General features: G+C 42.3%; 1 protein-coding gene across 7 annotated transcripts in view; it reads right to left on the bottom strand.

Moving 5' to 3' along the window:
* Window positions 1–949: 949 nt before the first annotated feature.
* TCF12 (transcription factor 12) overlaps window positions 950–19,308 on the bottom strand; it is a 262,121-nt gene continuing 243,762 nt past the window's right edge. For all 7 annotated transcript variants that reach the window (XM_084752921.1, XM_084752922.1, XM_084752923.1 and 4 more), the window contains 5 exons: window positions 13,765–13,879; window positions 12,995–13,157; window positions 10,526–10,758; window positions 5,698–5,851; window positions 950–3,291 (listed from right to left, as the gene is read on the bottom strand). In XM_084752921.1, coding sequence (XP_084609047.1) covers window positions 5,709–5,851; window positions 10,526–10,758; window positions 12,995–13,157; window positions 13,765–13,879 — 654 coding nt within the window. In that variant the 3' untranslated portion in view covers window positions 950–3,291; window positions 5,698–5,708. The remainder of the gene's footprint in view (window positions 3,292–5,697; window positions 5,852–10,525; window positions 10,759–12,994; window positions 13,158–13,764; window positions 13,880–19,308) is intronic.

The raw sequence follows: 19,308 nt of genomic DNA, 5'->3' as shown, positions 1-19,308 counted from the left end.
TAGAGAGAAATGAGTGGAAATACATAGAGAAAAATGAAACCTTTATGAAAATGAATCTGTAGACACTTGTAGAGAGAAACTGAAGGCAGGTGGCGTTTTTGTAGGAAAAGTTTTAAGTCTTGACACAGGATTTTTCTGGGCTCATTCTTATAAACCTGTTAATGAGGTAGGAGGACTAGCTCCCCAGATCTCATCTCATTTCTAACATCAGATATTTTCTTCCTACATGGAGCTTTATAATTTTGTATAAAATCAAACAATGTTTATATTTATCAGATAAACATTAAGAAGCAAAATTATCTGCTGGGCCTCACATGAACATCGCATCTCAAAATCTCATCAAAAGAAGTGATTTGCCAGGATCCTGAGAGGGCTCAGCCTGGCCTCCCCACACAAGGGACCTCCAGATGGATGGTCACCATCTCAGGCTTCCCATTAAGTCCTCACAGAAGTCATGCATGCATGTATGTTTGCATGCATAGATGTGGTGTTAAAATGGATGAAAACGCTTTCACTAATACCGCCGTCCCTCTATTACGGCAGGCTTGCTTCCTTATTTCTTGTTGTAGGTAGAGAAGGGAGAAATGAAAAAATGTGAAGGCGCTTTAAGGGCCGTTAACTTAAGAACCCTCATCTGAGTCCTTTCCCACTGGCTTCGCTCTTCTCTAGGTGTGCAAGAGGAGACTTTATTTACTACGGACTTCTGGTTGTTCGACCTTCCGGTAAAGCCTTAAGAGGCAGGCTCAGTGGAGAGGGCAAGAGGAGACCTGTGAAAGCAGGGGTGTGTCATCTTAGCCCCATCTGTCCTGCAGGGTCACCCTTGAAGCACAGTTAGTGCAGACAGGAAAAGCAATTCCAGCCTTTCTGGGAGGAAGGAGATAGAGAAAAGAAAACAAAATACATTATTCTGTGGGAAACAGGAGTGTAAAAAACTCACTAGTTTACTATGTTAAAAAAAAGGATGGCACATTTATTGCTACATAAATGTTATATACATACTGTGTTTTCTGTTACAGTGACAGAAAAAAAAATTTGAACTTCTTGCTGCTGGTTGAAAAGGTTTATCAATAATACCTTGAATTTGACACAGGATACAAATCTGCAATAAACCAACAATGGAAACTGGAGGACAAGATGAAAAGCAGCTCATCTCCAACAGTTCGCTCTCACAATACTCCATAGGAACTACACGGAATACTAGAACCTACTATGCTCTTAAGATGCTATGGTAAATTTCTGATATTAATGAACAGGTTATGGTAAATAACCCTACATTTTCTTTAACTACCTAATATAATAAAATAAAGTAAGAAACTTTTTACTGAAAACTTTTGATTTCAAAAATCTAGAAAGAGTAATATTTAGAATTCAAGAAATTTTCTTACAAGATTATTGTATAAAAGACTAGCTACAGTGAAAAATAAGCCAAATGTTTTTTTCTTTCTATTTTTATGAAGGAAAGCTTCTGGGCATACTGCAAAGTCTAATATAGCGAAAAAGACAACAAGCTCTGAAGAAAAAAGGCCAGGCAGTGGCTTATGTTCACTCACACATCATAAGCAACAACTTCTGTTTTAGCTGATTAACACTGAAATGAAGAACAAGGCCACAGATAAAGTCTGATGTAACTGGAGAACATAAGCAAATTAAGGTATGCAAATTAAGGTATGCAAATTAAGTCTACTAAGTTCACCAAAGACTGACTTGTTAGAAATAGTCCTGATGGAGGATCTGAAGTGCTGTCTTAATGGTTTTTGTTCTTTCAAATCACCAGAATCTATACAGAACGACTTGGGATTTTTCTTCTGTGTGCAGACTGCCACTGATACTGGCTTTAAAGAGTTACTTAGCCAAGACCATCGTATTCAGCGCGTTTTTCTCTCCCAGGGCTGCTGTGATGGAAGACAGTTTTCACGGAAGTTCAAAGTGATTACTGTGTCTTAAAAACAACTGTGAAGGATTAGAGACAGAGGGTGCCTTAACACATAATGCTGAGATGGACTGACAAGTACAGCTCAGTGTTAATCTGGCTCTTCTTGGGGTGGGGTGGGGTGGGTGCAGCTGGTTTACAGGTGACTAAATTTCCTCCTGCCCCAACCCCACTCACCAGCCACCCAAGGGACAGAGAAGTAAAGGCTAGGATAAGGAAACGTGACCACTGCTCTTGGATTCCATAGGTGACTAGCCTCAGAGTGGTTGAGTGCATCCATCACACTGCCTGTCCCGGCGACTACTGGGTTCTGCTATGCTCACCATGATCACGGCCTGAACATCATCTTTGTACTGTACTGAATGCATTCTGTGCTTACTTAACAGCTAACACTTTACAAGTACCATGTAGTACTTACTGCTCGGAAAACAAAGCAATTTCTAAAAAGTAGACTCTCTCTTGTAAGTTACACTTCTTGCTGTTATAGCTTTACTATGAAACCTAGAAGCCTGAAAAGTCTTAGTGATTATTAGAAATAAAGCAGTATTTATTTGGGGGCAAATCCAGGGGACAAACTTTCCCCTTTCAAAATCTTAGCTAGGCTATGGTCACAGATGGTGTCTGCTTATCACTGCAGGGACATGAACAAAGCACACAGGGCTGCAAGGAGGGTTCTGGACTGTGACCATAAACTATGCAGACTCAGATCAAATATAACACCCACAAAGAGAAAATAAAAATGAGTGAAAAAACAAGAGAGAAATGCTATACCAAGTAATATTTTCCTATTTCATGGAAAACACTATTATATGGCGAAGGTCGGAGAGGGCAACACAGGACTCCTTTCCTTTTTAAGACACTAACAGGTATGCCGGGAATGCTAAGGGCCAATGGTTGCCACTGCTTTGTGAACAGCTTTAACAATGCTGGCATCAGCTGAGTGTAGATCAGCTTCCCACATGAACTTTTTCCCTTTATATGTAGACCTCACAGTTCCATAACAATAAATAAAATTTGTAGTTACAATGCATTTGTCAATTCAGTTTAGGCACAAGGCAACTTCCACGCTGAGTGGAGAGATGAGACAGTCTCTGATTGTGCAGAAGAAGTGACACCGCCTACAGCAGAGTGACATGCTGCAAACCCCTCACGGGCGACGTTCTGGTGAGCTTCCTGTCCTCACTTCTGACGGAAGTGCTGACCAGTTGCTTTGATCATAGGATTACATATGAGTTTCTTGCTTCAAGTGTTTTGCTTTTTTCTTCTCCCTCCTGTCAGGTTTATGTCTTCAGATAATCTGAGTTGTCCAAGTCTTTATGAGGAGAGGTCACCTTCTATCTAGCCTACTGATGACTCTGGAACTGTGGCAGGGAGAGAAGAGGACAATACACAATTATTAAAGATAACACCCCTTTTGGATTTGATTTTTGAGTACTTTATTGAGTATTTTTGGACCAGTGTTCATAATCTGGAGGTTTCTCAGAAAATTGGGAATAGATATAGATACAGGAAGACCCAGCTATACCACTCCTAGGTATATACCCAAGATGCTCCACCACACAACAAGGACATTTGTTCAACTGTGTTCATAGCAGCCTTATTCCTAATAGCCAGAATCTGGAAACAACCTAGATGCCCCTCAACTGAAGAACAGATCAAGAAACTGTGGTACATTTATACAACAGAATACTACTCAGCTATTAAAAACAAAGACATCCCCACAGCCACACAGGCCAAGCTCAGGGAGTTTTGTGGACGAGTGGGAGGAAGGTTGAGGGAGTCAGAGGGGTCAAGGACACCACAGGAAGACTTACAGTTGGGCCCATGGGGGCTCACAGAGACTTAACCACCAACCAAAGAGCAAGCATGGGCTGGACCTAGACCCCTACACATATGTAGCAGATGTGTAGCCTGGTCCTCATGGTCCCCTAACAACTGGAATAGGGGCCGTCTCTGACTCTGCTGCCTGCCTCTGGATCCCTTTCCCCTAGCTGGGATGCCTCGTCTCTCCTCAGTGGGGAAGGAAGCGCTTACTCCTGTTGCGACTTGAGGTGCCAGGGTGGGATGGTATCCCTTGGGGTCTTCCCTTCTCTGTGAAGGAGGAGAGCGGAAAAATGGGGGAAGGAAATGTGGGGGTGGAGCTGGGAAGAGACGAGGGAGGGGGCTGGATCAGACTATAAACTGATTAAAAAATAACAAAGCACTACTCCTTTAAATTCTGGTTATTCTTCATTATACTTAGGTGTGCACTGTAATCCAAGTGACTTATTCTACGGTATCACATGGCCCTCCTCACCTGAGGGGCTGTGTCCCCAGACCTTCACTGGACATCTGACACTGCATAGTGCTGTCTTATTTGCACTACGATTCTTTCCTATACATAAATGCTTAGGATAAAGTTTACAAGTTAGGCAGAGTGAAACATGGGCAACAATAAAATAGAACACTTATGACACGGTACTATAATACAAGTTTGTGCTTTGGGACCAGTAAGTATGATAAAGATTGCTTCAACAAGGACTCAGGACAGTGGATAGGATAACCACAGTGGGACAATCAGTGAGCAACAGGTGAGCAGTGTACATGGAGTAGATACATTGGACAGAACAATAATTCATTTCCTGGGCAGGATGGATATAATTTCATTCCAAAAAGAAAAACTGCTTTCTTTTTGAGAGAGTCTCCATACATATCCTCTGCTGGCTTGGAATCTGCTATGAAGACTAGGCTAGCTTGGAGCCCATACTCCTTGCCTCGGCCTCGGAGTGCTGGGGTTAAAGGATGTGTCGCCACGCCCAACTTCTAGGGTTTAATTTGTTTGAAATCAACATGTCAGTCCTATCAGACTTTTATCTCAAAATGAGAGACAGTAACAAGACTAACCAAGGGAACTATATTTGATGTTGGTCCTGCTTTCATCCATTTGCCTCTACTACTTTAAAATCTGTTGGAAAACTTAAGAAAATAACTATACAATACTCAAATTATGGCTGGAGTGGCAGCACGTGCCCTCAATGCCAGCACTTGAGAGGTAGAGGCAGTCCAATCTGTGAGTTCAAGGGCTGCCTGGTCTACAGAGTGAATTCTAGGCCAGTGAGGGCTACATAGTATGGCCCTGTCTCAAAACCACAAACACCTAAACCAAAAATCCCCATAATGAAGTTACCAGTTCTATTCTTAATGCGTTCTGTTAGCTAAAATGCTGTTAAAAATATCTCATTATAGTTCATACTGTTCAGCTTCTAAAATATTAACTTTGCAACTGAGCCTGTCAGTAAGTAAAGGAGTCAAGGTGACATTCTCCTCTCAGAGAAGAAGCACATGTGCTTACTTAGGCCAGAAGACCTGGCGCTGCTGCTGCTTTTTTGTTTTGTTTTGTTTTTGTTTTTTTCAAGACAAGGTTTCTCTGTGTTGCCTTGGCTGTCCTAGACTCTCTTTGCAGACCAGGCTGGCCTTGAACTCACAGTGATGTGCCCACCTCTGCCTCGAGTGCTGGGATTAAAGGCGTGCGCCACCACGCCCGGCTCAACCTGGCACTTCTTTATAAGCCACAAGCTATTCAATGATTTAAACAATAATTTGATCTAAAATAGCACTGGCTTTGAGGAGACAACAGGAAGGCATATAGTCCATTGTATTCCAAATTATATGACCTTTACCAAATTATTTGTGACCTTCAGAATCACCAGGGCCAGCCGGAGAGCCACTGCACAGTTCAGACCACTGTAACATCCACGTCCTTGTACTTCCTTCCCAGACCCACACACCTGGCTGACGTTCACAGGTGGCCCATAGGGTTGGTAGGCTCACTAAGCCCAGGATGGGCTCCGGGCAGCGTGTTTGGTGGCTCTGCTGACGCAGCAGAGACCTTTTCTTCTTCTCTTCTCTTAAGGCAGGCTGCTTTGGGGTTGAGGTTCCTCTCTACAGGAGAAGGAGAGAATTAGTATCGTTACATAAGAAGGCAGAAGAAGGGACTGGGGCAGGGGTCAGCTAAGTGGCCGTGAGACTGCATCTCTAGGCCTGATTGGTCTCTTACCCAGGCCAGCCATTTAACTTGTGGTTATCTTTCTGTTTTGGCTGCCAAGGCAGGTTAAAGCCTGTGAGGGTATGAGCGGAACAAACTGCTGTTGTTCTTTCTGTGAGGATGATCAATATCTGTAATTTCATTTTTATATTAAACCTAATTTACAGAGGCAGCCATGACATGCTCATACTAAAACATCAATAAAAATGTGATGCCCAAATTCTTAGTGACCACTTGTGTTCTCTTTCTTTTTTTATTATTATTTAGTCTTCTAGGGTTTAATTTGTTTGAAATCAACATGATAGTCTTTAAACAAATCCTGGCAAGTACCATTATTTGTCAATCAAGTTCTCCTTAGAGTCCTGCTAGGACAGAGTACACTGAATTGACATGAAGGCTTATACCTTCTTGGTACCTGAAAGACATCTATGCTGCATCTTACATTTACCAGCTCAATTAATTTTTCCTTCCTAGGAAACACATGAATGCAAGGGAGACAGTTTACAATGGCGTTCCCTCCTTTTCTACCCTGATGTATACACAGAACAGCAGCACAGAGCTCTTTCTGTGGCTGTGGAATAGCAAGGCAGGCTCTGGAACTTCTGATGGAAGCCAGCCAAGATGACAAGATGTGATGATGTGTGATGCATTCTGTCTCTGAGAAGTGAGAAGAACAAGGGCTACAGTGAGAAATGGAAAAGTGGGGTTGGAGGGAGAACTCAGCACCAACTGATGGCTCAAAACTGAGCCATCTAACTGTGGGTCATGTAATCTGGTGTACTCTTCCGGTGTGCGGATGTATATGCAGACAAAATACCTATATACACAAAACATATAAGTACATCTTAAAGATGGAAGAAAGAAAAAGAAATGGAAAGGCAAGCATAGGTTATCTTGCTTATAACAGTTTCTTATATAATTTTTGTTTCTAAGCATATGCTATGGGGAGCCAAGTGCCATATACATCAATTTATAAATTGATCCAAAATGCTTTAATGGATATAAAGGGATCATTTAAAACTAGCCTATAATGATTATACTATTCATAGAAATTGCAATTTTTTCCAGACAAAGTCTTACTATGTAGCCCTGGCTGACCTAGAATACACTATATAAATGAGTCTGGCCTCAAATTCAGACTCTGCCTCCTAAGTGCAGGGACTAAAGGTGTGCACCGCTATGCCTAACCAAAACTGCAATTTGTATATGCCATATTTTGTAGAAATGAGTGCTTACTTAGTTCAATGCTCATAGCACAGCTCTCTTTGTTAATGTTTCCCTTTCTAAGGAAGGTAAATATACCTGAATGTGTACATTTTAATACCAACCTGTAGTCCACATCTGAGTTATATAATGAAAAGGGCTTTATTATGGTAAACTCAATTGACTCTACAAACTATAACTGGTACATGATAAAACACCAGTTTATATTCTGCTGCTCTAAGACCCACCATTTAGGGAAAATGCATAAAACCTACACAATTATGAGAATTAACAAAAGAATAAAGGTACATTATTCTTCACTTATTAAAGATTCCTAGTAAATACAACTGGTATGTGTGTCATTAGATTAAAAAATTATCCACATGGGGCTGGAGACGTGGCTAAGTGGTACGAGCATATACTGTCCCTGCAGAGGATCTAAGTTCTGTGGGATGGCTTCAACCACCAGCAACTCCAGGTCCAGGGAGCCAATGTCTCTGGCCTCCTTGGGTTCTGGCACACACATGCACATACCCACAGATATAACTAAAAAGAAAAGAAATCTTTAATAAACAATAATGGCTTTATTTTCTTTCTCCTTTTTGTGGTGCTGGGATGAGCTCAAGGCCTTACAAGCTCAGCCTGTGCTCTACCACTCAGAAGCACACCTGAACCAACGGCTGCTTTTTCAACAGGAAACTCTCTCTGCCCAAGAGGCAGACGTTGACTTGTCTTTTGCTAGGTGTCATGGAGCTGTTGAGACAATGGTCTTATGACCAGAGACTGAGGGTAAATCAGGTGTCAACTTTAAGAGAACAAAGTGAGACCTGCAGGGCTTCAAAGGGAACAGACTCTTGTTTCTCCTACGGTGGACCACTGCATGCCAATCACCACAACTGCACCTATTTTCCACCCTATGCCTATCTTTGCTGTCTTATATCCTGCGCTTTTGCATTAATACCATTTAATTCATGTCAGTGGCTAACAGAAAGAGTGCACACTCAATCTGCCATATTTGATCACCTCCTTGCAAATCAATATCCTGGGGGTAGGGTTTGGAGACACGTTCAATGGTCCTGGTAGCAGCCAGATCTAAGAACCACCACCCCTGTCCACCTCCTTCATTCTTGTTCACAATAGTGACAGGAATGAGGGGATGAGTGACTGAGCTTGGGAGGAGGAAGTGTTTGGTCACCAACTGAATGTGTGTAAGATCAGAGTACAACCTTGAGGCCCACAGTGAAATCTGCTAGGAACAGAAATGGTCAAGCTATTGTCAACCAGCACTGTGACAATGCTTAAATGGCAATGGCAGAGATCAGATAGGGTTTGGTACAATGAATAACAAAGCAAAAAAAAAAAAAGTGACTGGAGAAAAACCCAGAATGACTGGTAGCCCTAAGTCTGTCTGCCTTAGTGAGCTCCAGGTTGGGTTGGTCAGATATAAGCCAAGTAAACAAAGTATGTCTTTACAGAAACTGCTGGGCTCAGGACTGCGCATGTGTATACTGAGCCTTCCTAAGGGAACATGTTATCAATGCCCCAACTGCTGGAAATACAGTCTAGGGAAAGACTACACCAAGCTTAGAAGACACTGCCAAGAACCAGGCATGCGCACAGATAGCTGATGAGACCCTGGGCATACTTTTCAAGGAGTCCTGAAAAGAAGCTGTAAGATGAAGGCTCTGAACTTGAGGCTTGTAGTCTTCACTACAGAAGGAAGGGCAATTACAGCAACCACTAGGACAGCTGCAGTTCATCCACTTCTCATCAGTGAAGAACTTCTCAGACAGCTCAGAGCACATGAGACAGTCAGAACTAGACTTACAACAGTACAGTCATGCGCTAGGTTAGTAGCAGCAGGACGGCCTGGATGTTCTCTCAGACTTGGGTTTTCTGTCCAAGTGCCTGCAGAGGACCACTGCAAACCCAAACGTCACAAACAAACAAGGGGTACCTGCGAAAGCCAGAGTTTCTAACCTATTTCAAATAATGAAACATTTCTCACTTTAACGGCTTGTGTCTGAGGCTAGGTATCTCCACTTTCAGAAGTTTTAAAAACACAACTCTGTCTTCTAGTTCTAATGTACACTGGTAATGAAGACGTGCTACACAAGAATAAATTCGGGCACTTTTGTGGATCACTCTGATTCCACACAGATATAGAAGGCGGTTTGAGCAGTAAATTACTAGTAAAATCAGAGTGGAAAGTGTCATGGCTGAAAACGCAAGGAAGAACGCACCATGACTTCTCACCCTGTGGTCTTCAGAGTGGGGCCAAGTGTTCATGCAGACACAGTTCCAGAAACAGGGCAGGGGTTTACATGAATGACTATGAGAATGGTTCCTGAAGGAAGGACAATGTCCCTGTCCCTGTCAGGTGAGCAGCCGTCAGCCTCTGCATGTAATCCATGAACATCTGTTCCACGGACATCTGTCCTCTACATACACGTCGAGGACCAGCTTTAGGAACGGGGTGGCGTGCACCATTCCTACACATCAAGGATGTAAAGATGAAGACTCTCCAGCTACTGTCAGTTTTTCTGAACTTTGTTCCAGTGATTCCGAGTCATCGTGTGTAGTGATTCCGAGGGCCATGGTTGTAGCTTTCAAGCTTTTGGCTACCCTTACCTGTCTGGAGCCCAATACAAACTTTAGATAAGCTAACACAAGTAGGAGAGAGAGTTGCTCACAAGCATAGACACTAACGGACAGAATACACACGTGTATTCTGCTGAATACATAAGCTAGACGGTGGAACCTCAGGGGCAGACGTTTGCAGCACTTGACAACTGCCCAGCACAGAGGAGGTGCTGTGGCAAATGCACACTGAACAAAGTTTTAAAGCTTTTCAGTATCCCATCAGACTTCATGAAGGACAGCTGCCCCTTTAAAGCACACGTATGTAACATGTCCAAGAGGTTTATGGCATTTCTAATAGAGATCAATAAAGCAGCTCTGAGACCTCCTGACGTGAGTGTGAAGGACACGTGATATGGTAAAGACAGGGAGGAGCCATGCTTACTCACCCTGTGAACCAGCAGCATTTGCAGAAGTAACAGGGCAAAGCATGTGGGGAAGCCTAGTGTTGAGGAGAGAGGACACAACATGGAGCAGAGAGGAGGGCAAGTCTAGGCAAGTAAACCCAACAGTGAGGACAGACGCTGAGTCCACAGGAGCAAAGAACGGGCCTCAAGCCGAACAGCAGGCTAGTGCTGCTGCTCTCTGCCCCGGTTCAGAGGACTGTGAGAAGATCCCTGTACATCCTACAGGGAAAGCTGGATCCTGACCGCACAGACACAAGCCCTCAGGAACCTTTCAGATGACTTGCCTAAGCAGAGCAATTAACAAATGCTGGACTGACTCACCTCTGACTTGCTGTTCTAGACTAAGGATGACTGCCACGGCCTGATGAAGAATGAGGAGTTTCGTCTGAGGTTTTTCACTCTTCAAATGAAGCTGACACATCCGGCCAAGCTCTTTGAAGGCCTCATTTATATCCCGCACACGCAGGCGCTCTCGGGCATTGTTAGCCATCCGCCTTTCCTTCTCCCGTTCGATTTTCTGCTCTGGGTTCAGATCTTCATCCTCATTGGTACTGCTGGAAAACAGCAGCGACAGTGTCGATGAGCTTTCCTACAGATATTGCTGACTATGCCAAATCGGAAATGGAAAGTAGAAATGGAAATTATAACTCCCACTAGACAACAGCAGCAGCTGCACTTAAACGTGACTGGATATCCCTTTCCTTTCTTCAATGTTCCTGAGTAGTCATTTAATTAAGTTGTTCCACAATTTAAATACATTTTCATTGCAATTTTTTAGCATAAAGGCCTCTCCATGAGAACAAATTATTCACGAACAACAAGGAATGTAAATAAATTCTACCACCTTGTTATACAGATTGGATCCACAGATCAGCAGCCTCAGTGTTACCAGGACCAGTTCACCACAGACTTTCAAGTTCTACAACCAATTTACATATCCAGAGTGCTGAAGGTGCCATTCTGGAGCAAGAGCAGGTCATACCTGCTTAGACTCTGGCACACAAGGGACACAAGACAAGACACAGAGGGCCTCAAAACAATTAACTGTGATGCTGAAAAACTAGGAGATTTGGAATCTTTTTTTGAAGGACAAACTGGCTTATATATTATCTCTGGCTACAACAGTAGAACTGAGTAGCTGTGACAGAGACAATATGGTCCATAAAACTCTAAGTAGCTATGTTCTGTCCCTTTACAACAGAAAAGTCTACTGATTCCTAATGAACATGAAGAGAAGAAAGGATGCAAATCATCTCTTAAAATTTGTTCAGAATAATAAAACTATGAGTTAAGATGCCTAAGAGAACTGGGCTCAGAATTCCCTGAAGTTACTTTTCATCTATATTTATCACGTGAGCAAGATGCATATTAAAACCACAGTGCTGCAAAAACTCATTTTTCTCAAGAGTAACATTTAGGCTTTGCAGAGCTGTGAGTGTGTCAAAGAGAAAGGAGCTCTTTGTCAGGTGAATAAACGGAAGACAGGGTCACAGCTGCTTTTTTTGTTGTTGTTGTTGTTTTTTGATAGGGGTTCTCTGTGTAGCCTTGGCTGCCCTGGACTTGCTTTGTAGACCAGACTGGCCTCGAACTCACAACGATCCACCTACCTCTGCCTCCTGAGTGCTGGGATTAAAGGTGTGCACCACCATGCCCAGCTTTTTGTTTTTGTTTTTTTCAAGACAGGGTTTCTCTGTGTAGTCCTGGCTGTCCTGAACTTGCTCTACAGACCAGGCTGGCCTCGAACTCACATTGATATGCCTGCCTCTGCCTCCCGAGTGCTGGGTTTAAAGGCGTGTACCACCATGCCAAGCTTACTTAGTTCTATTACTGCAGTCTCCTCTAACACACAAAAATGGGTGTTTTAAATATCAATACCTATATGTCATATAGTATTGATAAATGATTGATAAACCATAAAATAGGATGCACTGAAATGCCGGGCTTGGCTGATCATGTCTGTAATCCCAACACTTGGAAAGTTGAGGCAGGAGGATCAAGAGTTCAAGACCAGCGTAGGCTACAGTGTCTGAAAACAAAACAACATACATGTGCACACACACAAAATCTCTAAATTTTAATGTAAAACAAACAAAAAAATCAGGTGAAGATATACATTTTGAAATTTGTATTAATGTGTCTAAATTCATACTTGGAAGCAAGTCAAGTTCAATTTCTAGAAAGCTTTTCCTGAGAGTATCACTCCATCTGGAACAATTTCTTTTTCACATTTTTCTCAAATTATTGCTGAAATCAGGGAATAGCAAACCTCTATGAAGGGCCAAATGGTAAATATTTCCTGTTTAGTGAGCCAAATGGCGTCTGTGGCAACTACTCAAATCTGCAATGTAAAGCAAACCCGGCCACAGATGACATGAAAGTAAAGCATATGGTGGTTTCCAACAGTGACACATAATACGCAACAGGCTGGCGCTGGGACGAGCCACATCAGATTCTGCCATCTACTCAGTTCTTTAATAGATCAAATATTTATAGACTGACATACAATGAACAGTGTAACCTGCCCTCTTATGTGTTTTTTGTAAACTATGAGTAACTGAGACATGATAGTTCTTTTTCATATGAAGACACAAAGGGGGTGAGACAATGGAAAACAGAGGCTCAGTCAAATGTTCATGCCTCCTCTTAGAGATGTGAGGGTGAAACGGATAAGCTTGGATTAAGAAAAGATATCACAGCCTGGCACGTAGAATGCAGCTGACTATTGCTAATGCGGTCTCAAGCCTCTTTTCACTTCGGGGCAAATGTGAGAGACTGGACACTAACACACACCTTGTTCTGCCTCTAGATGAGACCTTGATGTCTTTTTGGGAGGACTCATCATCTGATTTCATGTCATCTGATGAAGGAGGTTCATGAAGGTTTTCATCTTTCTCTTTGTTTTCTGTCTTGATTTCCGTTGGAACAATACTTCCAGACTGATTCTGCAAGCCACCTAAGAGGCCAACAAGATATAAAATATAAGACTAGATTCACGTATTTCAATCAAGATGGTTCAAAGCTTTCTAGAGGGTAAATATACTTAGGGTTTATGTTGCAGGAGACATTCTGGAGGTAAGTACACTGTTTAGAGCCAGAAAAAACTTGTTAGAACCCAGTGGTCAAGAAAGTCAGCAGTCCTATTTTTACCTACATATTTGTATTTATTCTTAAATCTATTTGGGAACAAGAACCATAGTTTTTTTTTTTTTTTTTTTTAACAATTCTATCTCTCCAGTTCTATCAGAGTCTATACCAACAGCTATTGTAATTCAAAGTTCTCAATAAACTAAGGAATCTATTTCTCACTGACTGAGAACTGTGCAGACTCACTCATGAGGGGAAGAAGTCAAGAGAGAGAAAGGATGGGAGCAGGAGCAGACAGACCAGAGGACACTGATCACACAGTGGTTTGCAACCAGCTCTAACCAGCACAGTTAGCCTGGCTTAGCCATGCTGGCTGGATAAAGACTAGACAGCGGCCCTCTGCACCCACAGACCTCAGTCCAGATGGACAAAGCTCTGCTCTCCACACTACTGCTCAAAAGCGACAGAACAGTCACCTCTGTAGCTCTCTGGTGCTTTGTGGTTCAACTCTGTGTTTGAGGCAGCAACAGTACTAGACAGCACGGAGTGATTACCATTGAGACCGACTGAGTCTTCCCGATGAGCTCCAACCTAAGGTGAAAATAACAACAAGAAGAAGTCACCAAGCGGCCAATTTTTAATATTTTTTTGTGAGAGGCCAGTTGGCAGGCTGACCCTGAACTCCTAATTTAAGCAGCTCTCCTGTCTGGTCTTCTGAACGGCCAGGGTTACAGGCGTGCATCACTTCGCTTGGCTCCAAGTCTTATACAGGAATTTATAGAGAATACAGCACTATTCATCTGAATTTAACAACTCTTCTTGTGTGTTACTTTTCCCTGAATTTTGGTGGACATTTCAAAATACTTGACAGTAGCAAACTATTTGAATACAAATGTTACTTAAAAATAAGTTTCAAAATTTTTATTTCATAGTAAGTTGTTAAGAAAAGCAAAAGGGCTGCCAGTGAATGCCACAGTCTAGCTACTAACCCACCAGTGGACTTCAAATAAACCATTAGAGATAAGGCACTCTATGAGGGACGGCAGCCAAGAGGCCCACAGGACTGAGAACCTGCTCTGCACACCTGCTCCTGTGTCGAGTAACAGCCTGCAGTGAAGGCACAAATGGTACTCATGTAACTAGCACCTTCCCACACACACAGCAACTAACTTTCCTCCCTCTCACCTATAATGGAAACCTAAAACAAACTACAGGCTTTGCATCCCGGGGCAATGGAATCCCCATATTTATTCTTAAGCTCCAAACAACCTTAACCCGAGCGACAGCTGACCGGAATGAGAAGGAGAAGCACAGGAACCCAACCATCCATCAGACACTGGACTATCTTAAGAGAAACATGTTACTAATAAAGCTTTTTATTAGGACAGTAGCAGATTTGTCAACTAGACTATTAAGCTTTTAATTACACAGCTTACTGCCTGGATTATACAGGAGAACTACTGCTTTTCTTTCTTTTTTTTAAAGATTTATTTATTTTATTTATTGCTTATGAGTGCTTTATCTGCAGAAGAGGGTATCAGATCTCATTATAGATGGTTGTGAGCCACCATGTGGTTGCTGGGAATTGAACTCATGACCTCTGGAAGAGCAGACAGTTCTCTTAACTGCTGAGCCATCTCTCCAGCCCAGAGCTACTGTTTTTCAATAGTTCCTTCAGCCTTAACCAGTTATCAAGCACTGAATACCTCAAGTAATTAGTATCGTTTTTATCGGTTATGATTGGATTTTACCCTAAGAGGTATAAATATGATTATGTGAATTTATCTTTTGGTTTCCTGTGAGCTAAATAAAAGGACCAAAAGCAGAGTCTCAGGCCGCTGGGCCACTTGGCGTGGTGTGATTCAAGTATCAGGTGCCCACCACACTTTTAAAGAAATACTTGTCTTTTATCTCTGTTCTCGTCTTTAATGTACTCCACAGCTACTTTCAAATTACCTGAGGATTAGTCTCTGTTACTATTCCCTTCGGATATTCAAGACTATAAATGTAAATTTCCAATACATGTAAATTTCTCCATGCATTATAATCATACTTTAAAGCAGAGAGGAGCCACAAAAATGATGGCACATTCTCAACCTCTTGCCACCTTCGGCAATTTTGGACTTTAGGTTCCCTGTCCCCATTAAAGCCCCTACAAAACCTGAAGAACTTAGCCTAACAGTGAAGAAAGAAGACTGAAGGTGAAATGTACAACTTTGTCAAGGGACTCTGTCATAAAGTCATCCTCGTCTGGTCACGTTTGTCCTTAACACTTAGCTTCTCCCTACTGCCTATTGAGTAGTCTAAGAGGAAGTGAGGGCACCTGGAAATGTTCTTCTAGAGGCTGGGAAGATGGCTCAAGGTAGAAGTCCTTGCCACACCAGCCCAACACACAGGTGTTCAGATCCCAGCACTCACATAAAGGCTGGGTGAGGTGCAGCAGCTTCTAATCTCAGTGCAGGAAGACAGAGGGCCAGCTAGAGGAGCTGACTGTCAAGGCTCACGGGAGCCATCCTGCCTCGATGTAACGTGTGGGCCAGGGAGAAAGACACCAGATGTTAACCTCTGGCTTACACCCGTGTACACACACCTCACAAATACACATCGACTACAATATGCAGATGCTAATTTGAAGCGTAGGCCGATTTTAAAGATGAAATACCATACAGGAACCTTGGCTCAGGAAATCTCTGTGAGAGTAAAACAGAAGATGAACTTTCTGTAAGTTTGTGCACTTAAAACTTCTCAGGATTTCGGCTAGAGACAATAATTCTGTTTTTATCTAATATTCTGAATAAGCACAAAAACAAAGGAAATGGCCTTATAAACTTCAAAATACACAAACATTAATTCTCCAGAACACAGGAAAAAGCCAGGATGTGCAGTAATCCCTCAGTTTTGTTCAAAGAAAATGCATCAGGTAAACTCCTATTTTACCTTATTTCAATAGCACCATTTAAAAAAACCAAACCAAACCAAACACTTTCTGTACCTTAACTAACAATGAGTCTTGTATCAACCCTCTTCCTGACAAAAGGCTCTGCAGCAAAGGGTCATTACCTTTTCATAAGGAAAATTAAGAAGAGTGCTGCCTTACGTATTCTGGAATATTAAGTATTAGCAAGTATTTCTGCCTCAATGGGACAGCCCAAGGTTATTTTCTTACAGGAACTCACATTACTGGCCTCCAAAACATTTCCAATTGGCGTATGTAGTAAAAATATAAACCTTTTAAAAATGGTCTGAGCAGGAAGCTTCAAGTCTGGGGTTTCCCATGTTAATGCAGCCAGCAGAAACCTTTTCTTTGTAACTTGATTCTCCTTGCAAATGGCCCTCATATATTTTCTGAAGAATTTGACTTCCACAGCTTTAATAGTTCTCTTTAACCCTTGCCCACCCCGGCTCCCACATCCTTCCTTTAATCTCTGGCTCCACATTGACATGGCTGTCTACATGAACAACAGGTGTATAAACAGTTCTTTGTCTGCGCCCAGAGCCTGTGGGCCAGCCAGATAGGACTATTTTAATTGTCCATCTCATTAGCATACAGCTGACAGGCTGCTACTACTGGGGGGAGTAGAAGAAATGCAAACCTGGAGGTCTGCTGTGCTCTAAATTTCAACTCTTGTAAGAACCTCACTTCAGAATAAAAGGTCCAACCCACTAAGTGACTTAGTCTTGCACACTGACTGAACCGTCCCAATCTGCACCGCTTGACTTCTGTACAACAACCTACAAGGACTTCTCTTCATTTAGTAGCCAATGACATGAGTGGTCCTAACAGAAAATGTTAACTCTAGTAAGCTGATGAACTAGAGAACAGACTTCAAACTTCTTAGTTCTCTGATTCTGAGTTCTGTTCTTATAAATTGTCTATTTGTACTACTTGCTGAGTATTACTGTTTTAATTTAACCATTTTTTTTGTTTTTGTTTTTTTTTGTTTTTCAAGACAGGGTTTCTCTGTGTAGCCCTGGCTGTCCTGGACTCACATTGTAGACCACCAGGCTGGCCTCAAACTCACAGGGATCCACCTGCCTCTGCCTCCCAAGTGCTGAGATTAAAGGCATGCACCACCACACCCGGCCAGCTAAATGATTTTTATATACTGCCCAAAAATATTCTGTCGGTTTAATCCATTTGTTGTTCCTTAATCCTTGTATTTCCTTAAGTGTATAACTTCTATTATTTTCAAAAAATTTAAAGTATTTTTAAATTTAAAAATACTATCTAAACCCTTAAAAATCATTTAAATGTGAACTTAATGAAAACAAACAAACAAAAAATCAGACATTTCCATTTAGGGAAGAATGGATGGAAACAGTATGAGTAATTATAAGTCTTTTATTCAGCTGAAACCTAGACACAGAATTCCTATAGTATGGAAAGCCATACTAGAATTAACTCCTACCCCAAAAGAAAAATAAGGTTATTTAAAGTTAGGAGGAAAAAAATAAATAAATTTAGGAGAGCTGTCAAAATTGCTCACTTGGCCTTGCAAATGTGAGGACCGGAGGTTGGACTGCTCTGAACCCACATAAGAAGCTGGTTGTGTGCTGGGTTGTGGCGGCACACACCTTTAATCCCAGCACTCGGGAGGCAGAGGCAGGAGGATCCCTGTGAGTTCGATGCCAGCCTGGTCTATAATGTGAGTCCGGGACAGCCAAGGCTACACAGAGAAACCCTGTCTGGGGAGGAGCAGTGAGAAAGCTGGTTGTGGCAACACACACATATATATAATCCTACTGATAGGAGGCAGGGACAGAAGGACCTGGCTTATATGGTGAAGTTTCATGCCAATTAGAGACCCTGTCTCAAACAAAAGATGGTAGACAATTAAGAAAACCAGGCATGGTGCCACTCACCTTTAATTCCAGCACTTGGTAGGCAGAGGCAGGTGAATCTCTGAGTTCCAGGCCAGCCTGGTCTACAGAGTGAATTCTAGGACAGCCAGGGTTACACAGAGAAATCTCATCTTGAAAACCCAAAACTAGCTGGGCATGGTGGCTGGAAAGCTGACCGTGGGAGGACGAGGAATGGACGCCGGCTCAGCAGAGGGGGCAGGCACGGAGTGACGCACGGTAGCGAGCACGGTCTCTACAAGTGAAGTAGTGCTGACGTGCCCAGGTTATGTAGCAGTCCTGTGCCGCCGAGCGACAGCTACACACTCAACAACAGCTTGGACTTAGTTGCCACGACCTGGACGTAGCTCTCAAAGAACCAGACTCACACTATTCTTTCGAAGATTCCTTTGTATAGACTTTTCCTTGCCAGAATATCTCTGCATTGGGAGGCAGACGCAAGCTGACTTTTTTGAGTTCCAGGCTACAAAGTGAGTGCCTTAGTAACAGCAAACAGTAAGAAAACACTGACTTCTTCCTATGACTAAAGGGAGGGGGGAATTCACTTCAGCAAGGCTGACCTGAGATTCAAGAATATGACTTCCAAGTCACTTTATAACATAACTGCAGCTTATTAATAATCTGATTTTCTATATGCACAGCTGTAAAATGCCATGTTTCTAGTCTTATACCACTAAAATTTTTCTTTTCTTTTTGAGACAAGGTCTCTCTTTGTAGCAGTAGCTAGCCTTGAACTCAAGAGATTTACCTGTCTCTCCCTCTCAATTGCTGGGATTAAAGGCACATGTTACAAAACCTGGCACCACTAAAACTTTTCTAATACTTATACTATTAAATTCATATCTAAGTTTAATAATTCACAAATATTTATTTATACTAATTACACTAATCACATTAGTTTATTAGCAAAACTAATTTAGAAGGTGGTTAAATATTCAAGATTTCCTGACATTCAAAACAAAACAAACAAACCCAAAATGAAACAGCATCCCTAACTGCTAAGGCATGGAGTGGAAACACTGAGATGAGAAACCAGCATCTGTTGCTGCTTTCTGTAGAGGCCTGAAGTGAACGTGTGTGGCAGTCAGACATACAGCAGGCCCACAGCACTGGGTACTTAATTGTTGTGGTGATAGGTGAGTTTTAGCCTTGATCACATA

The sequence above is a fragment of the Acomys minous genome, assembly GCF_964271855.1.
Source record: "Acomys minous genome assembly, chromosome: 13".
NCBI lineage: Eukaryota > Metazoa > Chordata > Mammalia > Rodentia > Muridae > Acomys > Acomys minous.
This window is presented reverse-complemented; position numbering and strand designations above follow the sequence as displayed.